The 25,430-nt window shown below is 37.4% G+C and overlaps 2 protein-coding genes across 9 annotated transcripts in view; one reads left to right on the top strand and one right to left on the bottom strand.

Moving 5' to 3' along the window:
* The window catches only part of LOC122982171 (formin-like protein 13), a 48,859-nt gene extending 33,471 nt beyond the window's left edge, over positions 1 to 15,388 (bottom strand). For 5 of the 8 annotated variants that reach the window (XR_006403410.1, XR_006403411.1, XM_044351263.1 and 2 more), the window contains exons 1-10: positions 14,195 to 14,207; positions 13,370 to 13,408; positions 10,204 to 10,538; positions 8,084 to 8,212; positions 6,926 to 7,000; positions 5,940 to 6,113; positions 5,649 to 5,806; positions 3,791 to 3,979; positions 2,906 to 3,518; positions 2,415 to 2,577 (exon numbers count right to left, since the gene is read on the bottom strand). Coding sequence is in view for 6 of the 8 variants with exons in the window: in XM_044351263.1 (XP_044207198.1) it covers positions 2,415 to 2,577; positions 2,906 to 3,518; positions 3,791 to 3,979; positions 5,649 to 5,806; positions 5,940 to 6,113; positions 6,926 to 7,000; positions 8,084 to 8,212; positions 10,204 to 10,278 (1,576 nt within the window). In the remaining 2 variants the exon portion in view is untranslated. Of the gene's footprint in view, positions 1 to 2,414; positions 2,578 to 2,905; positions 3,519 to 3,790; positions 3,980 to 5,648; positions 5,807 to 5,939; positions 6,114 to 6,925; positions 7,001 to 8,083; positions 8,213 to 10,203; positions 10,539 to 11,415; positions 11,448 to 13,369; positions 13,409 to 14,194; positions 14,208 to 15,132 lie in introns of those variants that run through there. The other 3 variants (XM_044351268.1, XM_044351267.1, XM_044351266.1) reach the window with 3 other exon arrangements.
* A 1,718-nt stretch (positions 15,389 to 17,106) lies between these two features.
* Positions 17,107 to 25,067, top strand: cd40 (CD40 molecule, TNF receptor superfamily member 5). Its single transcript, XM_044351269.1, has 9 exons — positions 17,107 to 17,260; positions 17,805 to 17,889; positions 19,432 to 19,557; positions 19,653 to 19,805; positions 19,930 to 20,023; positions 21,505 to 21,563; positions 22,104 to 22,199; positions 23,195 to 23,217; positions 24,392 to 25,067. Exons 1-9 carry the CDS (start codon positions 17,183 to 17,185, stop codon positions 24,677 to 24,679), a joined length of 1,002 nt encoding a protein of 333 aa, XP_044207204.1. The 5' UTR covers positions 17,107 to 17,182; the 3' UTR covers positions 24,680 to 25,067.
* Positions 25,068 to 25,430: the final 363 nt, after the last annotated feature.

Here is a 25,430-nt window from a genome sequence, read left to right as displayed (position 1 = left end):
GGAGTTTGTGCGCGATGATATGAACGCATCGGCAGCTGGACTGACCGTGTTAACTGGTGACGTGTTTGCTCATAGTGACGGCAGCTGTTGAAAACGCCTAGAGAGCGCTTGTTTTCTTGAGAATTCCTTATTAATTTTACTTTAATTACACATTTAATAAATACTCATCAGATTATTTTTGTCTAAGTTTGTAAATGAAACTGTTGCCAGCAAGAATCATTCATCTCTCTTAGAGTTAGTTTGAGTGTGTTTCATGAAGGATTTGACATTACTCAGTAGAAAATGTGGCCAAACCACTAACCTGCTTTGATTATGGATGTATTATAAGACCTTATTATACAACCATAGCTTTGATACTTCAGGATCAAATGTGTATCTACTATGAGTATCAGTCAGTCAGATGGCTTATATTTAATACACAATTTGTCAAACTGCGTTATTGTGTTATCAACGTCTTTTATATGTTGCATTAAGGCAACGTCACTTATTTTTTTCTGACGTTAATCTCTTTAAATGTTTGCTTGTTTGAGAGGAAACGCTGCTACTTGTTGCCGTATCCCACACTGATGGTCACTGGTTAAACAGACGAGACTGGTCAAATCTGGTGGCTGCTGGAGGTGCAACCACCACCCAGTTTGTACACAATATACATTCCTGGATGATGTGAGTCTACGGTGGCAGAGCAGGTTAAGTTTAACGTGAATATGGGTCACTTTTCCAACTGAAAATAATGGTATAAAATCTGCTGCACTGCTAATCTTTATGTTTTGTTTCCCACATTAAAAATAACGAGAGATGAATGCTTCTTACTCAGCGTACTATCTCACTTGTAAATCATTAACGAAGAAAAACAGAGATTAATATGTACTGAAATCTCATAAAAGAAAAATGAAGGTATTCACGAGGACACTACGTGTACTGTCACTACAAGCATCCATGACACTCTCAGTCAAAAGTCGCCAGTTAACACGGTCACTACTTGGCTGATAACCTAGCTTTGTCTTGTTTGTCTTGACTTACTGCTGACATATTGTCTTATTTTGAGTTTCATATTCTGTTTACTGATTAGGAGGGTACTCCATTTACTATTTGTAACTGTCAATTGACGCAGCGTGCAGAATTAATGTTGCCTTGGCATATTGTGAAGGAAGGCGTGCACTTGGAACGAGGGGGGCCTCCAAAATGTCCGTAGCCCCGGTGCCTATAGTAATGTTAAGGCGCCCCTGTCAAGGAGAACTGAATCCTGGAGGACTTCCTCTGTTTTTAAAGTCTAAACAGGTAAAAATCACCATTTTTCTGATTCCGTTCTGTTTTTATTACCAAAAAAAATGTTCTCATTGATTAAAACTTCCTTCAGAATAAGATCCAAAATGTCACGATCTATTCTGGTGTTAATAGGACCAAATTAGGAGAGAAAGCAATACAGTTTCCCTTGTTCTTCAAATGTCTAATTTTTTTCAAAGCTTGCAGCACAAAGATGCATGGCCTCGGGTTGCCTGCAGGCTGTCATCACTCAGCTCTCGCTCCTGACACAACCAAAGTTTCCAGGTCAGAGAGGAGAGAAAACCTCTGAATGCTGGGATTATTCTGTATCAGACAGGAAATCGCTGTCATTGTCGTTCAGATCCCTTATCCATATTTTATGAATATGTGAAGCCTAATTATGTTGCCAGTCTGCACACTCACACTGATTCCGTTTAGCAGCAGCCCACCACCACCACATCTGAATCGCTTCACGGTGTCTTTGCCACTTGGAGGACCTGTGAGAGGAAGCTTCTGAAATGTTCTCCCCTGGCTTGGGTCTTGAAATATACAAGCCACGTACACTCAGTTAATCAAAAGTGAAAAGCCATTAGATGAGAAATAGAATATGTTCCACTTCACAATAGCTCTGCAGATTGCAAAGGCAGTTGTGGGGACTGCTGGATTGGTGACACACTGCCCCCTGCAGACAAACACGAGGAGGAACATCCATCTATCTGCTTCACTGCTGCTGTGACATCATTATAGTCTCGACCATCATTTTAAAAGAGCAAAAACGGCAGCATTTACAGGGCCTCCCTAAAAGAGTCGTCAGGTCAGCTTTCACTTAATTGAGCAATTAAAGTCTAATGTATGAAAATTAAAGAGCATGCAGAGATCTCGCTCTCTGTGTGGTGCTTCCCTCTGGTGGTTATGGAAAGAGTGAGATCATCTCACATCACAACTTCTAATTCACTGAGGGAATAAGCTCCTTTATTTGACTTAATCTAGAAGCACGACTTTCTATTATAACACGGATATTATAGCTTTAATTTTGCAGAGAAAATCTCATCTTCCTCATAAAACGCTGAAAATTATCTGTTGCAGTGGGCAATATTTAAAAGTAATGTAACCTTAACACTCAGTAGAATATTCATTGTTGGTCTACTCACTGAAGTTGTGTGCAATCTTCTGGTTGAGCATAATATGCTGGGTATTACTCGGCTCAGCTGCACCAAATGTCCCCAGATCTTTAACAGCAAATTGCTCGTATAAGCGTGATGTGTCGATTTCAATCCTCTTGGTGCTTTCTTGTATCCAAAATGATTTTGCAATCTGCCAAGAAACAAATTAATTCAATACTGAGACAACTCCATTTTATGAAGAAATCAATGTTAACATTACAAAAGAACAACACTGGGGAAGCAATAACTGACAGACAAAACAAATAATAATTCCCAACAATGATGCAATATGAGAAATAATGAAGTGAAACATAGCTGAAACTGACCTTTCTATGTTTTCCCACACAGAACACAGCATTTAAAAGTGAATAACACACACTAATGACTAAGACCATTTGTAAGCTTTATATTTAACTATGAAAATATGGTAATTTAGCGTCTTAATGAATGAAGTATGAACTGCAAAGTGACACTGTTACCTTCTCTGAGCCAACTAGGTCCCAGTGGAAAGCCTTGGTGCGTGATTTTCTTGAGCTCGTCTTAAACTTGGAGGGTAAAGGTGGAGGGGCCGGGATACTCGGGGGTGAAGGAACTTTCACAATTGGCGACTCTGATTCATGGCCAAGAGACTCTGGGACTGCAGGAGGAGGTGTGAGGGCCATATGGGAGGGTGAGGGCGGAGAGGGTGGTGACGGGACAGAGGGCAAAATATCCGGTCCAACAACCTGAACAGCAGTCTTCCCTGGGCTGCGAGGTTTAGGGACAGGCTCTGTATAATCTGCTGGGGGATAACTTTGACTCATGTCATGATCTCCGCCACCAGAAGCGGGAACCGAATTTGGATAATCAACTGGAGAGTAATTATTAGTCGTATTAACGCCGCTAAATCCGCCACTAGACTCGAGATCTGTATCGGTGTCCTCTGCGTCTTCGTCTATGCCGAGATGTCGCAGAGTTTCCATGAACATGTGTCCACCCTTGGACTTCCTCTTCCACTCTGAACACAGTTTGTCGATGGCGTTGACCCAATCGTCCTGCTCCCTCTGGACATCCCCTGAAGCGGTTGTTTGATCTGATACAGGCACCTTGAAGCTGAAATAAATGAACATAACTTAACTCATCTTCCATTATTAGCAGAGTAAAAGTCTGGTAATTAACACTCTAGGCCTATATTTATGACAATATCACTCAAACAAGGCCGCCTCATGACTGCTCGGTGGCGGAGGAGTTTGATTTATAGACTGCTGACTGAAAAAACACGCTATTACAAGGCTGTAAATTACTTTGAAAATAAACGCAGCAGATGTGTTAGATTCATTAACTGCTTGCTGTTGTGATATTTCCAGATTTTAATTTTCACTCACTGGTACTCATTTTTGTGGGTGATCAGGGTGAAAGTGTCGGGGCTATGAGATTTCTGTATGCTGGTGTCACCATCTGACAGGTGAATCACGGTGGACACGGGCACCGAGGACGTCGCCTCACCGTCGGAGGTGCCTCGCAGCCTGAAGGGGACCAGTATTAGCTGGCCTGGGTGGAGCTGGGCCTCATACCTGGAACACAATGAAGAAGGAGTAATTTAGTTTAATGTGAGCTGTGCCCCAATTCCACACAATATACAAATTGTATTAAGTATGGATTGTTAGAGTCATTTGTATCTATGTGTGTGTCATTCCCTGGTTGCCACAGTAGGTGGCGTATCGGACAGCAGCACATGGAAATGCATATGTAGAAGAAGAGGCAATAACTCCTCAGGTGTGCTGCTTACCAGGAGAAGCACACAGTTTTTTTGACTGCCGTTTAGAGGCTTATCTTTAAGCCTTTTTTTGTTTGTTTTCATGCAAGTTATTGGTGTAAGTGTGTGTATAGCAAAGGCTGTATTGGTACCTGGTGGTAAATAAATACATCTTAAGCACAAGTCTGCAGATGTTTGATTACATATCTCGGTAACAGCCCCTCACTGTGGCTGAGGTTTTTTTTATTTTGTCAAAATCAAGTCACTACATGGATAATAATTGTTAATATACTGTTTTTGTAGTTAGTGTACTTTACTGTTTTGTAATAACAGGAAATGACCCAACAAGAGCACCGATCAAAGTGTGACTCTGTAATACCATTATCAATTAAACTTATCAAAGAGAAAACAAAATGTTTCTCCAGATTTAATACATATTTCTTTAGAGCTGCAACGATTAATCAATCAGTCAATCAAAAGAAAATTACTCAACAACCATCTTTATAGTCAAATAATAATTTTAGTCTTTTTTTTTTAATGGAAAAACGCTAAAAATTTGCTGGTTGCAGTTTCTTGAATGTGACCATGTGATGCTTTTCTGTGTCACACATGAGAGTAAGCTGATTATCTTTGGATTTTGGACGGTTGATCAGATAAAACCAGACATCTGAAGGTGTCACCATGAGCTGTAAGAAATTATGCAATTTTACAGACAAAACGATTAATCGATGAATCGAGAAATTAATCTGCAGTTTAATTTGTTTTCCAAGCTCTTTGTTTTAAAAGAATAGTTGTATATTTTGAGTAATTCACATATTTGCTTTCTTGCATAGAGTTAGATGAGAAGATCAGAACCACTCTTGAGAGAAGAGGATCAATCTTCTCATTTACTTTATGTAAGAAAGTGAATAAGCGTATTTCTCAAAATGTCAAATAATTCATTTACTGTTTTGCAGCTGGGAGGAGCTCCTCCATTTCCTTTCTACTGACATGTTCAGTCCCACTCACCTTACACCTCACCTTAAATCTGAGTTTAAGATGTGTATCTCCATGATTATGTGACATCACAAGTGAAAGCTGGTTGTGGTCCAATATACAAAAAGTGTGATTTGGAAACATGAAGCTTCCAGGACACATACACTGAGAACTGAGCTTTCTTTTATACAAGGTAATTTAAATTTTTAGTGCAAAAAACATATCAGACATAAATTATTATTCAAAGCATATTTCATATGTCTTAAATCTGTTATATGTCTTTATATGTCTGGAGGGGATATGTAATTGTGTCCATTCTCCAAACTCAAAACCTGCTTCAAATCCATATGGTATGTAGTCTGGAAATGGAACAAAGTCCTGATTTGTGAAAAGATGTATAATGTTGTAACCGAGAATAGACTGAACATGTAGCTGCGAAGAATAATCTCGTTAAAAAAGATGCACATTTGTTTTAAAATAGCAGTGCTACAGTAATGAGGACACATCCGTACTTCACCCATCTGAATGACGCCAGGCCGCCTCTGTGCAGCAACAAGACGCCTTCGCGAAGGCACTGTGACGCTTGAGGCTGCTGATGTGTCTCTGCATTGCCCTCTTCAGGATCTGTGTATATGTTCCCGTAAATGATCTGATTCACGAGCTGCATCATCTGCTCAAAAAGACAGAATCACCAGCCAAAAAAAAGAGAGAAAAACAAGAATTACATTTTCCCTCTTCTTAACACAATTTTACATGATAACAGGGCAACAGAGTTTTATTCAGTATAAATAGTAAAGTTTCACCTTGTGTTTGTCCTCCAGTGAAGTGGCCTCCAATTCATAATCATGATGTCCTTTAAAAGAAATGGAGAACCTGGAACCGACGCCATCATCACAGTTCTTGACAATGGAGAAGGGAAGTTGTCGCTTGATGATGCCTTTCTCTATGCTGCACAGCATTTTGGTCTTGAAATCAATCTGGATGTTCACAGTAGGAGAGTTTAAATTAGAGTATTAGTGCATGTGTATATTATACATACACTGCATATAACCCAGTGAAAATGATTCATAGTAGATCTTCTGATATAGTTTTTCAGCCATGCTAGGTATTCTGACCAAATAGATGCAAAACAAATGACATTCCCATCAACCTCAGGTGTAATTTTTATGTAGAGCTAGAAAATGTTAAAACCTAAACTAATGATGATGGTAAACATCATACCTGCTAAACATTATGTTAGCATACTGAACCTCAAGGTATCACTGTATCTAGACCCAATTTGTGCCTCTCATGTATTAGCAGACATCCAGGTCACAGAGGTCAACATCAGTTTCTCTAAAAGATAATTAACCAGCAATGTTTAAAAAAAAACGCTGTTATCGCTATTCTGAAGGTATCTTCTAACCATCTGGATGAAAAAATATTCTGTCCGCTGAATGATAAAAAACACTTTTAACCCTTTTCCCAAGCTGTGTCTTTGTTCCTGAATCAAAACATATGGCAGCCCACCAGCTACATGGATAGAAAACAGAGTTGCAGCTTGGGAAACAAGTTTAAAACATTTTTTTTTATTATTTTTTTTTTTTTATTGTGCAGCATACAGAATATTTTTTTCATCCAGATGGTTAGGAGTGTTGGAGGATTCTGTGTTTTTAAAAATAAATATCTTGTAGATATTATGAGGTTATCTTTGTGACCTGAATACATGTGAAGCACAAACTGGGGCTACACTAACCTCTAAGTGTGGGTTTTAGACACTTAGTCTTGTTTTATTTTATTTTTAACTCACCTGAAGAACCCGCTTCTGCCACCTGTAGCGGCCATGCTTGTGAACACTGAAGTTGTACTGTGATGGGAGCTGTTCCTGCAACAGCAGCCAAAAAAAAAAAAACACAATGTAAGACATAATTACCCTCTGGGAAAACACCTTCTAGTAATATTAACATATGAATGTAAAAACAAGGTAATTTTAAGACTGTTTCCTGCTACAGCGCTGAACAAAAAACACCTGCCACATTCCTTCACATGAATACCTTTGAGCAAATTGAACTGGTCAGAGAGAGATTTAGTTTAAAACCGATCGAGCAGGACGAGCAGCTTACTAACACAACAATGTTTAGGGAAGACAAAAGACACACATGGGGAACAAGACTGTGATTTTAAGACTGGTTTCCTCCAAGTTAAAGTAGGTAACAAAGAGCTTACAAAGCGATATAGAATGCAGATAATGTCTTTAAACTTGATAACATGTCAAAGTGGCAGAGAGTTAGATGAAATGATTTCTAAGACATTGGTTCTAAAAAGTATTATAAAAAACGTATTAACCACAGGAGTCATGGGATCACAGTGCACAAAATATTGAGGGAGTTTGGTTTAAAGAGGTCATAATATGCCCCTTTCTTAGTTTAATATTTTCATTTTCGTGTTCTATTTACAGACATTTGCATGTTTTTATGGTCAAAAAGCACCTAGTTACAGCTTTACAAGCCGTGGATGCATCCCCTCTGTCTCACTCAGCCTGAAACAGGCTATTGTGTCTAATCAATGCCCCTCTCTTCTGATTGGCTGGCTGTTTTCTGAGGAACGTACACCCAGGCCAACCACGGGTAACAGATCGTAGCACGCAGAGAGCAGAGAAGAGAAGAGAAACTAGCGTGACAATATATGACAGCAAAACTCAGTAGAGATTCTCACACTGAGCTGAAATGAAACAAGTGCACATAAACTTAACATAAACATAAATAACATATTCTGTTTCATTATGATGGGGGAAGCGTTGAGCATATAGTTGTGTCATCATAACCTTACAGAAGTCCTAATGGCTCGTTTAAAGGCACAGTTTTTGAATACAGGCTGTGTGAATTTGATACTTTCACATTATGAATATAGCACCTTGACCTGCTTTACAATTAAAAGGAAATGGAAATCTCCCTTTGAACGCTGGTACCTCTTCAGCCAGGCTCTGCATTTTGAACAGCTGCTCCTCGTCCTTCCTAGCTTGGTTCAGAGCATCCTCGATGGACAACTCTCCGTTCTTCACCTTGTTCATGATGCTCAGCTGCATCTCATTGCTCAGCTGAAATCACAAACAACCCAGTAAATAAAAACATAAAGTTTCTCTTTTATAGCATCTCAATTCATTTTGAAATCATCAGGTCAACTACTAACATGTGTTTAGTAAATATGTGTGTATAAATAGTCATATAAACATGTCTTTTTTGCTTATTGATGAAATAATAATTCAATGTTGTTTGTATTGCATCTTATGTCTCTACAGTATATAGAGCATAGAGTCTATACTGTTCAACTGTTTAGCTTGGCCCTTAAGACTCTCTCTCTCTCTCTCTCTCTCTATATATATATATATATATATATATATATATATATATATATATAATATATGTATATATTATATTATGTATTATATTATTTTATATATATATATATATATATATTTATTTTATTTTTTTTTTTTTTACAATACTCTAAAGCATACACTAGTCTTTATCATCTGTATATGGATAGAAACGTGAATGTATTCTCTTAAAGTCCAACTGAAATCACATTTAATCATCCCTCTTTGAAGTCAAAAACAATATTAACATGTTTTTTTTTTGTTTTTAACATATTATAATTAGTTCTGTTGTTTGATTGACATAATCTAGCAATGTTAAACCATATGGACAGAGATAAAGCTAGCTAAAGTCATGGACTAAGCAGCTAATTAGCCATCTAGCCTGCAAAATGACATTAGCAGTGTTCTTTTCCCTGGTGAATGTTTGTTTGTTGGCTCATTCAACAAGTTAAGTTGCCATGTTTGGAAGAATTAAGTAGGTGATTTTATCAGGAAAGCTAATGTGGGTTGTTGTTCAGAGTATGTGGCTCTTGTATTGTGTAGCAGGATGCAATCAGGCTCAGTGTGACCGTCTGCTCTGCCTATGATGGAACGCCACGTTAAAGATTTGATTTGCTGCATCAAAATAAAATATTCAGCTACATAAGTGGATGATGGAATGGTATTTTAATCGAAATAATGCAAAATTACTGTGGTGGGCACCATCATGAAATCAAATAATTTCAAAGTATAAATTTCTCCCTTTTGGTTTCTGATTTTTTTTTCTCAAAGGAGAACACAGGATCAGTGTTTACAGAGCAGATATGCATGCTGTAGTGGACAAAAAAGGCAGTTTAATTTCAATTGGACTATTTTTTTCTAATGTTAAGTGACTATGATGAACTCAGGTGCACCCCTGTAACATGTTGATTATGTCACTGATTAAGGATTACCACCTGGTATGGGATGTACAGGCTATATTTATATAAAAGGCTGTATCTGACCTTGTATTGAACCTCCCTTAAAAACGACCAAGTGTGGTTGAAACTTCAGATACACAGTAAAATCACTAGAGTTCTTCAAAGTGACAAATCAAGCCCTTTTAAGTATCCTAACATTTGATAAACAAAGCATTTTCGGATCTTTTAACGTCCTTTAGGCTTTACTGTCGTCTTCCATTGACTTTCATACAGTGCAGATATGCATGGTTGTGGATAAGAAAGACAAGATTAAACTGATTTTCTTTCCATTACAAATTGAGCAACAGAGGTCAGCGCGTGTTAGTCTCACCTCACTGGAAGTAATGAGGAACTAACAAAGTACAATCAACGTGTGCATCTGTCAAACGCAGGCTATTACAGGAACATACTGTCTTCCTTAAATCAGTCATTGTTTGCCACATTTCTGAGTAAATAAGGCCTCAGTTATGTGGGAAACTACTGACAGCAGGGAAGTCAGGTCAAATTGAGGAAGTAAAAATGCATGAGAGACTCCCATAAACTGAACCAAAACTTTGTCTCATCTTGCCGCACACACTTGACGTTAATGAAAGTGAGGGGGTTGTTTTCAGTGGAACCTAAAATACAGTAAAGCTGTTATTTAATGACTCATCTGCAGATGCACTGATTTTACGCCTTCAAAAACACGGTAAATTAGATCTTGTCACCTGCTGTTAGAAGAACTTGCTATTTGATGCTTGCTTTCTTGTCTAAGCATATTAACTGAAATCTTACCTGTGGCAAGGCTGTAATTTGTCTGTCCATTCTGGATGGATTTTCTTTCTTCTTTGCACCTAAAGTTGGCATCATGACTTCTCAGATTTCACACAAAAATCCATGCAGCTCCTCAATCCATGAAACTGTTCCTCTTTTACAGCAAAGATATGAATGGTGTTTTGTTCTGTGGGGGTTTTTTTGTGTGCAAACCTGGACAGAGATCTGCTCCTCTGACCGGGAAAAGGGAAAAATGCTGTAATTTGTGTCACTCTTTCTACCTCCGCCCTCTTTCAGCTCAAGTTACACCTCTTCTAGGTAAGTCAGTCACACCCCCAGCAACACACAAGATTTCTCTGCAAGACAGCAAACATTTCAAAAACAGTTTACATGTCTCCACACGCAGGACAGTGTGCTTTATCTGCTGCTTTCTCTGATTTTCTCCAGGAGAAAGCTTACCAATATTAATACAATGCTATTACAATACAGTAATACAATTTATATTGCTCATAAAAAAATCCTTAAAGTTCCCTTCCACTCAAAAATATGTTTTTCTTCTTGTTCCTTTAGCTGGATGATTTACTGTGCAATTTTTAATGAGAGGAGAAAGAATAGATGTAATTTTAAGGATTTTAACAAATTAATTTAACTTTTGTTGGGGAAAAAAAAACATATCAGATACAAATTATTATTCAAAGTAGAGTATTTTATATACTGGAGTCGATCTTTAACATATTTGCTGAGATTTTTCATGGATTCCTACACAGAGAGTACTCACATGAAATATAAATATAATTTTACTGTATTTAAAGGAAAAATTCACAACCTGCAAAATTAAAAAGCAACACACTTTTTTTTTTTTACATATATTTTCATCTTATTCTTACAAAAGATTTTCCCTTGATAGGTTTGATTAAAGAAGAATATTATGTACGTGTTAATATTCTATTTTCAGCTTTTGTTTTTATGTTTTTTCTATTTTTGTTAATTTATATTATTTTTACAGTTGTGACGGTTGGTCGTTTTGAGTCCTTGTTTAACAAAACATTTGTATACCAAAGTTCTCTGATTCCAGATTCTTAATTATAAATATTTTCTGGTTTCATTGGTCTTTTATGACAGTAAACTGAATATCTTTGGGTTGTGGTCGGCACTTGAGAACGTCACCTTGGGCTTTGGGAGACATTGATTATTACAACCACCAAGGTAAAGATCATTAAGAAAAATACTCACATGAAGCATTCAAACAAAGAAAGAAGGAACCGCTACAGCAGACAGAGGAAGAGAGTTGGTAATTAAAACCCCTGTGTATAATTATGATACATGGTGCACTAATTTTTTTCTTTGCACAGGTCAGGTGACATAAGTTATTTGCTGATTGTCTTCAAATTGATGCTCAGTATGTGATATAATTCAAAACAGTGCAAGTCCAAGTTTTCTTGTATTTCAGTGCACATCCTAAATGGAATGAGGGGGGGATAACGATATTGTGTTTAAATAAAGGTTTAAGATTGAAAGACAGTTATGATACTCTTGGTGCAACAATCATGGTGCAGATTACTGGTTAAATCAGTGAAGTATGTGATTTTGGTCAGCTGAGGGCAGCGGAGAAAGAGAAACAAGAATTTAAGGCAAGACATTAGTGTATTGACTTGCTTAAATGTGGAAGTATCATCACATTTGATACAGACATACTGAGGGACTTTACTCATTAAAGGTTTATCCCCAACAACAACTTTTTCTCACAACTGTTCAATAAATGCTTTTGGAACAGGTCTGATATTATGTATAAGTGCATGTATAACTGAATGAAATTGGAAATTAACTAAATATTTTCCAAAAATTGGTGAAATGAAGTAAAATAAATTTATATTTTATGTAGGAATACCTTTGTTTTTTAAATATTTTTCCATTGAGGGCAAATGCAAAATAAAAATATAAAGCAATGAAAATTTTGCATGTTAACATTTTAACATTCTCCACTCTTCTCTTACTCCTTCATCATCCCTTTCTACCCAATCAACAATGCACAGTCTTCAGAGTCAGATTAGGATAAATTGAGCAGGATTTATACAAGAAGACAAACAAATGTCAGTAAGAAAAGAAACACCAAAGTGAATTTGTTTTGTTCTTAAGGCTCCAGGTCCCATTAAGACAGTATCATTTATAATGACATTTATGATGTCAGGTGACAGGGCTCTAAAAATGTGTTTCCAATGCGAGTAGAGTTTAGTGAGTGGAGTCCAAATTAAATTTTTTCAAGTTACATGATTTATATGACAGTGAGTTCAACTGAGGCAGCATTTAACAAACAAACAAGAGGCCAACTTTGAAGAAAACCTCACTTTTTTACTATACTAGTAAAATCATCTTTTATGACATTCTGAGAATGAATAAATAGGAATTATCTTAACAAACCTATTCACAAAAAAACATTTGAGGTCTAATATGAGGAAAAAGTACAAAGCTTTGTTTGTCGTTTGTTAATATTACTCAAAAACAACAGTATATACACATGGGAATAAAAGACATTCTTTAAAAAGACACAACTGGATTTCCCCCAAGGAAAGGGTTACGAGAAATTAAGAACTTGTGCATTCTGGCTGCATCTTGTTTCTGTGTATTGTAGAAATGCTCAAGCAACAAAATGTGAACCTGTTTTAACACACAGAATTGCAGTAGGGCTCACTTTATCATGACGTAGGCGTAAGAAATGGTCAGTACACATCATTGTCAGTTGTAGCTCATTTTAACCACAGCGGCCAGCTAAATCAACTAGAGCTGCAATGATATATCGATTGGTTGATCAACAGAAAAATTATCAGCAACTATCTTCATAATTAATTAATCATTTCAGTCTTTTTTCAGGCAAAACTGATCAACATTTCCAACATTATGATGACTAACATAGTTCCAGCTTCTGAAATGTGATGATTTGTTTTCTTAGTCATATATGACAGAGAATTGAATATCTTATCTTATCTTTTATATGTTTGGACTGTTAGTCACTGAAAACAAGCAAATTGAAGATATCACTATGGCCTCTGAGAAACTGTAAATGCCATTTTCACTATTTTTTAACATTTAATCAACTAAATGAATAATTGATTATTTGGAAAAAATAATTGGCAGATGAAAATGATCATTAGTTGCAGATATAAAATCAACTCTGAAACTAAGCACTTACTTTAGCAGTGGAGTGGTTCAGAAGCCAAGTCAGACACATCTAGAGAAGTAAAGTACAAAAGACAATGTGTCATTTTACCAATGTATATGTATTTTCTTAGTAAACATGCTGTATAATCTTATACAGGTACAGAGCAGTACTGCTTACTAAAAAGACTGAACACTAAAAATTCACAAGTCTAGAGTTGCAGCTAATGATAATTTGTATTATTGATTATTTTTGGTCAGTAAAACATCAGAAAATGGTGAAAAACACCCTTAACAACATCCTGAAGTCCAGGGTGACATCCTTAAGTGTCTCAAACCTGTAAAGTATTAGATTTACAGTAATGTAAATTCTCATTTGAGAGTCTTGGATTGGTGAATGTTTGGCATTTTTGATTGAAAAATTACTTAAATGGTTATTCGATTATCAAAATAGTTGCCTATTCATTTTCTGTCAATTAGTCTGATCGCAGCTCTTCGCAGATCTAAACGTTTATGTTCACATTAATGTACATAATATATCAAATACATGACTAACACACTCTTTTCTACATGCACAATATACAAAAAATACCCTACAAAGCTTAGCCTACAGTGTTCTTGTTACTTTAAACTCATTACTCATTATATACAGCACAGAGAAAATATAATCTCACAGGTAACCCGATATTCTGCACAGGGTCATTCACAGATTACACATCAACAGGTGACTGAACTACCAATACACTAAAAACTGGATAGCACACCAGCTACAGTGTACAAATAACCTGCAGCATATTATATGATCTTATTTGTATTAAGAAGAGATAATACACAGAACAGGCATAGAGAGACATTTAACCATCAGAAAAGAAACTAAGTTAGAGACCAAAGGGACACAAAGAGAGAGTGTGTGTGTGTATCTGAGTCACGTTATCTAACGTCTTCCCCTTTCTTCTATAGAGATGAATTGTCATATGTAATGTCTCACTGCATTTTTTGCTGTATTGGTCATCTTGTTTGTTTGTTTAACAGAACTGCGTCACTGCTAGCTAAAAACAATGGAGCTGATTATTAGCTTATTAGTAACACTTTATACTTTATATTGTTGTGAGTACAGAGTGGCTTCACGGTTCACTTCAGTTTCTTTTCCACCTTCTGACAGTTTGATATTTAGCGTTAACTACTTTTGAATTCAAGAATGCTCAGTTCCCGTTTCTTTCTTTCAGTAGATGTCAGTTAGGTTGCAATCATGTTATGAAACCACAGACTGTAAAAAAACTGTGAACGTAGCCACCGTGATGTCACCCATTGGTTTGTGGACTCCCCTTTTGAACATGGAGGTTTTACAAATATAAAACCTCCATGCATCAAAATTTCATAATAGAAAGAGTCATAATTGACGTTTGCAGTTCGAGGGGTAATGTCAACAGTTTTACAAACGTTTCTTTTACAATGGTGGTCTACAGGGAAAATGTTTTTTGAACTGCAGGGAGATTTTTCGTTGCAATACCACGAGTGGCCACTGGGAAAAATTGGCTGCAAGGCTGAGTGGCCTATCCAGCTCTTATTATACATCCGTGTTTTGGTTTTGAAGCCTTGAGTTTGAATTTTGACTGTTGCCATCTTGGATTTTTGGAGCCAGAAGTGACCATATTTGGACGAGAGGGTGGCACTGACCCAAACGCTAGCTGCTAGCTGCTAGCTGTGTTAGCACGGTGCATTTACTATCTATGGTTAACTGTGATAATGCTAACGCTAATGCTAATTTTCACTAGCATTAAAACAAAATGTACTTACCAGAAAAAAAATGAACATCCAACGCCTTAGATGGTCTTTTAGTACAACCAACTATTGTACAAGACTTTTAAGGCGACCAAAATGTTACAATTAACTTCCATGAACTGAAAACAAACTGACATAGTAACGGCTGCGGCTACGCCTACACTGTGAATCGGTTACGCCATGGTTACGCTACTTAACCAACGTTGTTGCCATGGCAGCGACTTGCCTGTGATGGAACTGTCACTCAAAGCGGCCACACCGTTAATTATGCATAACTTTAAGCCTTGATAAATTTAAATAGGTGAGTTATGCAAAAATTTGCAAAGTTGTCCGTACAGTTGTCATGAACAGGGAAATTAGCTATAGACTGTTTTTTGTACCAGGCTGTAAACATGTTTATTTCTGCTGTAAAGTTAGGCATTTTAACATGGGGGGCTATGGAGATTGACCACTGACTGTATATAAATGTATAAACATATATATAAGCGTTGGCTTCATTTTTCAGTCCCGGAGTGATAAACACGCACCTGTGACCGCATTACAACAGTATCACTACGCCCATTTGTTCATTAGTCACCTATACAAATTGTTTCAAAATGTCAGATTGTGTTGTGAATTTTGATTTAATGGGTGATTTAAAGCGTGGGTGAGCAGTCGAAAGAGACGGACAGCATAGAGGAGGAAGATTTAAAAAACAAAAAAAAACACGCTGAAATCAATGAGAGAGAAATCAAAGAGCTGTAAAAGTCAAGAAACGAAGCTGGGATCCTGTAAGATTGTGTTATGAAAGAGATCCTGACGCACCATGCATCGTGTAAAGCGAGAAAGACATTGTGATGTCATTTTTTTTTTTTTTTTGCTCGAAATCACATCATCACTGTCAGTAAACAGCGTAACCTAAAACCACTGTAAACTACGGACTCTTGTGGCTTTATTTGGTCACACACTGGCGGACCGTGAGCAGTGGTCAGGTCACACCTCAGAGGTAGAGGGGCGATGTTTCACATAACTCAGGAAACTTAAGTCCAGACTTGTTACCGGGGGACTGCCGACCCAAACCGCTACACATGCGCAGTGAGGTGCATCTATGGTCTGAGGGTATATCGTGTTGTCCCACCAGCTGCGACACAGTGACCATGAGGGAAATCCCCATTGTGAAACTTTATGGGGAATCCCTCCTAGCAATCTTACGGGGTTTTACTCTTTACCATGGAAGAGGTGTGGTCCATGTAAATAATCCCTCTTTCATAATCCAGTCGTCATTCAGCGGTACAGTTTGTGTCCATGTATAGTCTTGCAAATTTTGCAAAATTATTGATGGAGTGTAACTAAGTACATTTATTCATTTTGAGGTCTGCACTTAAATATTTATATAAATTTTTGTGCTACTTCATACTTCTGTTCCACTTCATTTCAGAGGGAAATATTATAGGCCTACTTATTAGTCCACTACATTTATTTGCAGATACTTCTCAGATTAAGAATTTACATGCAAAATATAGAATAAGTACCGAGGCTAAAATTAGCTCCACCTCGGCCAACTACAACAATAAAAAAAAACTGCTTACATATGAATGAGTCTGTAGTAATATTCCAATACGCCAATATTTTGTAATATAACACTGACAGGGACTATAATCCACCATAATTAGTACTTTTACTTTTGATACTTCAGCTGATAATATTTTATTTTTTTAAATGTAGGACTTTTAATGGAGTATTTGTACACTATTGTATCGCCACTTTTACTTAAATAAAATATCTGATTACATATCCCCCCCACTGGTGGTTACTGAACAGCAGCTGTCAACTGAAATTTATATTCTAGTGTAAATTAACCAACTATTTTTTTATTGGTACGTGAGGAGAGAGTTTTTTTTACCACTTCTGGACATTTTTGGGACCAAAATATCACAACAAAGTGTAGTTAGTTACAGGAAACGGTCAAGTTTGAAAAATCTGAAAACGGAAATCCCCCTTTCTGCTTCTGCTCCTCCCTCCCTATAAGACAGAAAACTGGCAGCAGAAACAACAAGTCGAGTCCGCCTGGCACAGGAGAGCAACTATGCTGCGTTTTTCAACACAATTCACTAACATGCATCTGCTCCTGCTGATGACGATGATGATGATGTGGGCTTTAGTGGTGAGTAGGTGTTGTATTTTATCATAAAAGGATATAATTTGTCATGTGACAACTGAAGGAGGCTGATTGCAACTAGATTTTTTTTATATCTACTTCTGTTATTGTATAGTTAAGCCTATATAGTGTTTATCATATGCATTTTTTCTCTCAGGTGTATCGTTCAATCGGATATTCTGGTCGAAATTTGTCCTTAAAATTGCGAGGTTACACTCTTGCGTACGTGTCTTTGTACTTTCAGTTTCGTTTTCTCCGCAGCAGGAGACTTATAGTGAAAACACGACTTTTTGTCTGAACAAGTATAAGCAGAATAGAGATATTAATGCGTTAGAGGGATTATCAAAGAAAGAGAGAAATGCACCTGGTTGTCATTGGGTTTCAGAGTTTGAATGTTTGGGACTTTCCGGCACACCCCTTACTGTCTAGACTGAGGAAGTGATCCAACTGTCAATATCGCCCAAGAAACCCCAGCAGCATCACTAGATATCACACACATAATAGATAAAACTCTTTCTCATGTAAAACTATCTCACTGTTTGTTTTGCAGGTGATGACAGAAGCTCAGCCGCCTTGTGACCCAGTCACGCAATATAAGAACAAAGAAGGGCAGTGCTGCCAGATGTGTGGTCCAGGTAAAAAAAAAAAAAAAAAAAAAAAAATTCTCTACTGCCTTTGTTGCTTAATGAAAAAAGGATCTAGGAGCGTGTTATTTCTTATTATCACCCCTGGGAGTTTGCAGTGCAGCAGCACAGACACTATAGAAGCTACAGACAGCTACAACTGAAAGGTACTATTTGTTGAGGGGTTGTGTCTTTCTCACATGACATAAAAAATGTAGGAAAGGGATTCCTAAAAAAACAAATATATATGAACAATTGGTGCCACTTAAATCTAGGAGTAGTCATTTTAATTGCTTCCATAACAGCGCAAATGTGATGGAGATTCATAATGTAATGCCTATATACTCTTTAATACATATATATAACCTGTAAGCACATATATACTCTCTTAATGTACTTAAGATACGTTCTTTAATTGATTGCTTTATTCATGTTTGTCTTATTCAATAGTCTGCCAAACATAAACAGATAAAGTAAATAAACCTGTCAGTCTTTCTCTAAAAATAATTATGACCGATGACAGTTGTAGGAAGTTACTGAAACAACAAGGAAAGACCAGTGAGATTTGCAAAAAGGATGGGGAGGTATGTTCTTATCAAAAAGTATTAATGACTCTGTATTGCCTGACAGTTTTCAATATTTCTGCACAGAAATATTCAGGTCTTTGTTACGCTGTCAATTCAATCAAAGACCTTATATTCTTCTCATGATCATTTTTCTTATGTTTCCAAAAGTTAATTCCACTACAGCAGCCTAACCCTAACCCATTTTGAGATAAAAGTATTTCTCAAATAATATGAATACTGGCACCAAAAACATTTAAACAAAATGAAAGCAAAGGTACTTTTGCTTTCATTTTGCTCCCCTCTTTTCCTTTATTGGATTCTCTTTCACTTTCATTTTCCCCAATCCTAAAAATCCTGCACACTGTCAACCACTTGACATTAACAAGATTTTGGTCCTCAGACACAAGTGATCGACTGTGCAGGATTTTTTTTTTTGGTCCTGTGACAGTCACAGATCATGATCTAACGCACTTGCCCACAAGATTTTCTGGAGTGCAAGAGCTTTGTGTGTTACCTACTTTGCCCATCCTAACATCCACAGCACTTTAAAATCAATAGTTTCAGTAGCAGCCGGAATAGTAGCAAAAAAATACACTTTCATTCCGAGAGTTTCCATGAGAACATTAACCAAATATCTGTTAAATATTAAGCTACAGCCAGGAGACAGTTTGCTTAACTTAAAATAAAGACTATAATGTCTGCCTACCAGCACCGCCAATTAAAATGTCTTAACCAAACATGATGCAAGTGTCCCTCCAATAGAGCAGGCTAGCTGTTAAGATAGATACTAAATCTTAATGCTAAGCTAAGCTAACCGTCTCCTGGTGAGTGGTGCTAATGTCTTACTCTCAGCAAAAGAGCGATCAAGCGCATTTTCCAAAATACCAAAGTATTCCTTTAAGTCACAGATCCCTATATACTACATACACTTAAGATAATATACTGCCAACACTGCATTTTTTATATGGCGCAAACCTATGTTTTTCAGGGACCAGCATGAGTGCCGCAAGCAAAAGTTGTGAGACTCCTCAGTGCATAGTCTGTGACGAGAAAGAATATCAGGAGTCCTACACAAATGAAACCAAGTGTAAACGTCAGCCCTACTGTGACCCAAGTAAGACCTGGTGACAAATAAACAAATCTGATTTATATTGATACACTTTTGTTAGATGTAGCACAGCTCACAACTTGTGTCCATTTTTCTCTCAGATACAAACTTTCAGGTTCCCGCTTCCATGGACAAGATTAAAAGAGTTGAATGCATGTGTAAGGTGGGATTCCACTGCTCCAATATTGTGAAGGAGTGTTTAACCTGTGTGCAGCACACATTCTGTGAACCAGGACAGTGGGCTATATCCAAAGGTACTACACATCTTTCTGATGCACTCATACCTTTGTTTGTTTTTTACACTGAATATAAAGAGCGATCGGCTTTGCTTTTTGTAATGTGCTGAATCTTTTTCTGGTTATCACACTTTGTTTTCAGGCAATCAGAGGAGTGACACAGTATGTCAGAAATGTCCTGAAGGCACATTTTCCTCGGAGCGGTCATGGGAAAGCGTCTGTAAGAAATGGAAAGTGTAAGTAAAGGAACCTCGATACATTTACAGATGAACTGAGTTAGTGGCACTCCAAAAGCACACAAGTAATCTCAATAGTATATCTGTAGTTTAGCAATTTGTTTTTGACTTGAGCACCTCTCAGGCTTTTTAGAGATAAATGTAAATATAAAAGTTATGTTTCTCTGTTTTGGTTTTGTCTTGTGATGGGCTCCATCAAACGTACTCTGAATAGGGTTGGGCCTCGAAATTGGGCCTCAGAATTAGTTCTGTAAAAAGTGGTTTCAGACTGGGATTTTATCTATGTTTATATCCTTTTTGATGAAAAGTATCTGCTGGATATTATTGTCCGTTGGTAACAGAAGTTAGTACCTGCCCTACATACCTGGGGATGGTGCTCCAGTGAAGGTTTATTTACCAAAACAAGAAAATAAAATGGGAAACTGGGGCCCTAGTATTGAATTTTTTGTGTTTTTGGAGTGCCGCCATGTCACTTCCTAAGTTGTTGTCACCTAAGCAGAGTGCCTGATTCACTAAAGGTGTCAATATTAGTTTGTACAACAGGTCGACCGATCATGTCTGAAAGCAAAGGTGTTTATTTCTTTTACACGAAGGCGGGGTAAAAAGCCTGCCAGCATAGCGACGTATAGCTATCAGGATAACGGGGCACACATTTGTACAATCTTTCCTCGAGGGCCTTCATAATGTTACACTCGGTTGTACAAACTAAAGGTGGCAGAAGCAGTTGTGTGAAGGATGAAAAAAGAGATTAACCTCCACAAACCCAGCCAGTCACTACATGAAGTAGCCAGGTTTGTCAGATTGACGGTTTTTGAAAGTTACAGAAATTGTCTGACACAACATTGTAAAGGTGACGATCCAACAAGCAGTTTGACTGAAGCATACTGACACCTTAAGCATACCTGTCTTACTTCGGGTGTAACACATTTACATGTATCCTGAATAAATTCTCATAACAACTTGGCAGCAAACTTTTTTCAGATTATCATTGACAGGCAAGTACCAGTGACAAATTAAAGGAGGAATTTGAATAACAAATGCCTCCATATAGGGCATGAGGGGTCACTTAATTGTTTGATGAGTATGAAATTGGTCTGAGAAATATGCTGTGGCCTCCACAGTCACAAGATCTCCACCATATTTAACACCTATGGCTGAATTAGGAGCGACATTCTCACTGCCATCAAAACAGGACTGTAAGACGTTATCCCAAGGAGCACGGAAGCTGTTGTGGCGGCTTGTAGTGGCCGAAAACCTTCCTACCTTATGTCCTTTAATTTGTAACCCCTTCATTCAAACCGAAATGATGCGTTTTGACTAATAAACACGTTTTGCTAGGGTCTAATACATTCTCAGTAGTTTAACACCAACGTAAGGAAAGAGCTTCCCTCTTTTTTGACATTTGAGGACTAATCATCACGAGTCTGAATCACTTTTATCTCATGACATATTAGGAATGATCCTGTGAATTTCTTTTGCAGATGTAGGAGTGGACACCACGTTCAACAAAATGGAACAGCTGTATCTGACAACGTCTGTGGTAAGTTCTGTGTAGGCAGACAAGTTGTAAAAGTTTCTCGCTTTGAGATATCCTGCCATCTGCAGCTTTGTGGTTTTATGTGGCGTGTTTCTCAAAATGAAACCGTCTAGATGGTGAGACAGTACAGTTCATAATTCTATGTTGGTCTGTGGTTTCAGTGGTATTGACAGCTTCCACCTACACAATCCTTACACTACATTCGTGTTCAGACTCTACCATGTTTTAATGGCTAAAATAACCCCGTTTTTGTAGATGTAAAAAGTAAGAATAGCATCCCTAAGAGCTGCAAACCTTCTCATTTGTGTTTCCTTTGCTAAAATGCAAATGTGTGGCAGATGTGAACATTACTTTTTTTGTCAGTGATGTGCTGTACACTCATTTCCTGTTATAGATGACAGCTAGTGTGAGTTCTGCATGCCTAAATGATCTAGTTATCCTTTGTTTCTGGATGTGATAGATGTAGATTGTGAATGTTTAATAGACAATACTGAAGGAGTCAATATGTGATTAATGGTTTACTCTCTTTTTCTTGTCTTGCAGCGGAAAACTCTCGGCAGCATCTGGTTGTGATCGTTGTTGTTGTTTCTTTGATTGTGATTGTAGTGGCAGTTGGGGTCATGGTTTTCTTCTGCAGAGGTACGCTGTGCTGTAAATGCTCTCTCTTGATGTATGAGCTAAAGGATTAGTTCACATTTTTTAAAGATCTATCTTAAAATAACACTCACATGCTCATATTTATTTTACGAGCATTATGGTCGCTGTAATTTTCCCTCGTCTCCATACCAGCTGTGAAGAAATCCCCCTTCCTAACATGACTTTATACGGAACAAAAGTTTAGCTTTAGTTTAGTTTATTTATTTGTACAGGCAGAAAACACCAAGATACACATTATAATGTGTAATTGACAGGGGTTGTGCTGCTGAGATGTGAAGGTATCTCAGCAAAGAAAACATAGAAATAAAAATAACAAAATACAATTTAACACTATGACGATGAAAAATAGGAGTCAAACAGCATTCATTACATAAAGCATCAAATCCCACTCAGGAAGTAAAATAACCAACTTTAAGAAAAAGACAAAAAACAATAATACCAATCAAATCAACTATATATATATATATATCACTATAACTGAGTAGAAAGAAAATGTTAATTACATATGTTTGCAGTGTTTGTACAGCAGCTGTAAGCATGCGAAGACACATTCAGGAAGGTTTGCAGATGTCAGGTCATGTGGTTCACCAAATAAAGCCTAAATGTCAAGTTCCTTATAGAGGCAGACTGAGTTGCGATATTGTAATAATTGTTCCCAAACAGTGTTTCCTTGTCGAGTTGCAGGGAGGTGCAAGTATTAACTGTTATTAAACTTGGGGATGCATTTTGGCACATAAAGAGGATTGTGGATTTTGTCCCCCATCACTTACAAGTGATAGTAGGGAGTCACTTCACAGCCAGTATGAACAGGAGGGATGATTACAGTGATTGAAAAATGTTTTTATGTACATATAGAGATGTAAGTATTGTTTCAAGACAGACCCGAAAAAATGTGAACCTATCCTTTAAAAGTTTCAGAAATCCACTTAATGTACTAATCAATGCTTTCTGTTCTCCTTTTTTGTTCGGTAAACCAGATTCTGCAAGAATAAGGGCAAAGGTAAATGTTCTTTTTTTTTTCTTGCTTTGATATCTGTTGAGTTATTCTTTCACACAGAATTTATACTAAGTAACCAAGTAATGCCCTGTAAACTATGCAAATTATTGCACTTAATGTTTACAGTCTCACCAAAAAAACACTGGGAATCCAGGATAATAAGCTGTTCCTACAACAATATCGCTTCAAACATGATGTTACTTTCCCTTTCCGGGTCTTCCTCACGTGCACACTTACAGACAGCAAGACATTTGAGGAAATATGCGAGTTTGATACCAACCCCAGATAGCGAATTTGCTGTAGCCCAGATCTGGGCCACAAGCAAGCCATATGCAAACCAAGAACAAACCAGATAAACCATAACTGGCCCACATCCAGAATACACATATCTGAGAGCACTGCATCTTTACCAAAAAAGGCCCACATTTGATTTGGGATATTTAGGTCATATTTACTATTTTACATGTGGGTCATTTCAAGCTCACATCCATTTTGTCCGGGCCAGAAGAAGGCCAGCAGTGCCGCATCATTACCTGAAGTGGCCCACTTCCATGTGCTATCTGGGCTGTCATGTCTGTATGCTAAATATGAAACAGTTAACAGTTAGCAGGGAACAGTTAGCTTAGCTTAGCAAAAAGACTGGAAACAGGGGGAAACAGCTAGCCTGGCTCAAATCTCTGAAGCTCACTAATTAACACATTATATCTTGTCTATTTAATACATACAAAAAACAATATGTAAAAAAACAAATTATGATTTGTATTTTTAGCCTTGGACAGATAGGCTAACTGTTTCCCTCTACTTCCAGTCTTTAAGCTAAGCTAACAGCCTCTTAGCTTTAGCTTAAGTATCAATCTTCTCAACTAAATCTAGGCAAGAAAGCCAATGAGTGTATTTCCTAAAATGTCCAGCAATTCATTTAAATGGCGTGCATGAGGGTCTACAAGGTGTACTATTTAGTATTTATGTTTCTTGGATCTAGCTGTGTTTACATTTTTAATCCCTTAACTTGGAAAAAATGGAAACCAGGTTTTATGTTTATATGGTTTCCCAAGTGGAGCGATCAGTGAGAGAAGCTGAAACTGCCTTGAATTCATAAAAATGAATTGAAATGTGTAACTTTTTGACACTGTAAGATTCATTATTTCTGCATTTTAACAATATTTTGCACTTGCAGGGCTGCGTGGAGTCGTGTGTGGGAGGAGAAAGGGAGCCGCCGAGAGAGGGAGCACCAATAGTGAACCCAACTAATGATTATATTCACGATGAGCTCAAGGAGCCCATACAGCAGATCTCACAAGACGACAGTCGTAGCAGCTTGATGCCAGAGGAAAACGAGGATGAGGAGAGCCAGGAGTCATTCAAAGCCGTACGTTTATCTGAAAAGGGAAACTACGTGGTACAAGAGAACGGGAAATTATATCCCCTCCCCCGACAGGAATCACAAACACACACACACTTATAAAAGTCCTCTTTGATATTGATATTGTAATTTGTTATATAAGCTGTTGGATGTTGTTGCTTCATGTTATTTGTACATAATTCTCCCAAACTAAAAATGTATATATTTGCCTGAAGTGTTAACATTAAAATTTCAATCATGTGATGTCGAGTAACATTATGTGACGTGAGGTAGTGTGGTACGGTGTATGACTTGACTGCATTAGAACAGCTTTTTCTTCATTCTTCAATGTTTCCATTGTCAACTTTTAAGTACTTTCTTTACAAAAGACTTTTGTTTATGTTTGCACAAGGTGCAAAAAGTGTACAGCTGTGATAATTGTGCATGAAAATGGAATGTAATTTCAAAGCTTTTTAAATTGCATTAAAATGTATGCCACTTGATGTTTAAACCACTGCAGAGTTTTCCTTTTATTGCTTGTCTGTCTAATATAATAAGCCGTGCTGTAGTTACTCTCCATATCCTCAGAGAGGTGCTAGAGGCTCATTGTAGATGGATGAGTGTCTCTACTTAGCTTCATGTTGGATGAAATCATTAAAGACTGAAAATAGAAATACAAGAGAGAGAAACGTGGCATTAAGCACCACCATAAAACTCAAATTTTCAAAGGAGGCATGGTTTTGTCAGTAATTCTAAACATTTTGTTTCATGACATTATATTCTACTGTATTCATCTGTTTGCTGTGATGAAAGGGGCTCAGATAGGAGCTAATCTGCCTTGTGTGTGTTCCTGTTTGTGGGGATTTGCATGGAG

Source organism: Thunnus albacares, chromosome 5, assembly GCF_914725855.1.
Source record: "Thunnus albacares chromosome 5, fThuAlb1.1, whole genome shotgun sequence".
NCBI lineage: Eukaryota > Metazoa > Chordata > Actinopteri > Scombriformes > Scombridae > Thunnus > Thunnus albacares.
Note: the sequence above shows the minus strand (reverse complement) of the source record. Positions and strands in the feature narration are given on the sequence as shown.

Bases quoted from the DNA above. Each gene is read 5' to 3' on its own strand.
- cd40 (XM_044351269.1), top strand. From the start codon at position 17,183: ATGCTGCGTTTTTCAACACAATTCACTAACATGCATCTGCTCCTGCTG. The intron at 21,564-22,103 runs GTAAGTTCTGTG...CTTGTCTTGCAG, and splicing joins TGTATCTGACAACGTCTGTG to CGGAAAACTCTCGGCAGCAT. The intron at 23,218-24,391 runs GTAAATGTTCTT...TTGCACTTGCAG, and splicing joins CTGCAAGAATAAGGGCAAAG to GGCTGCGTGGAGTCGTGTGT.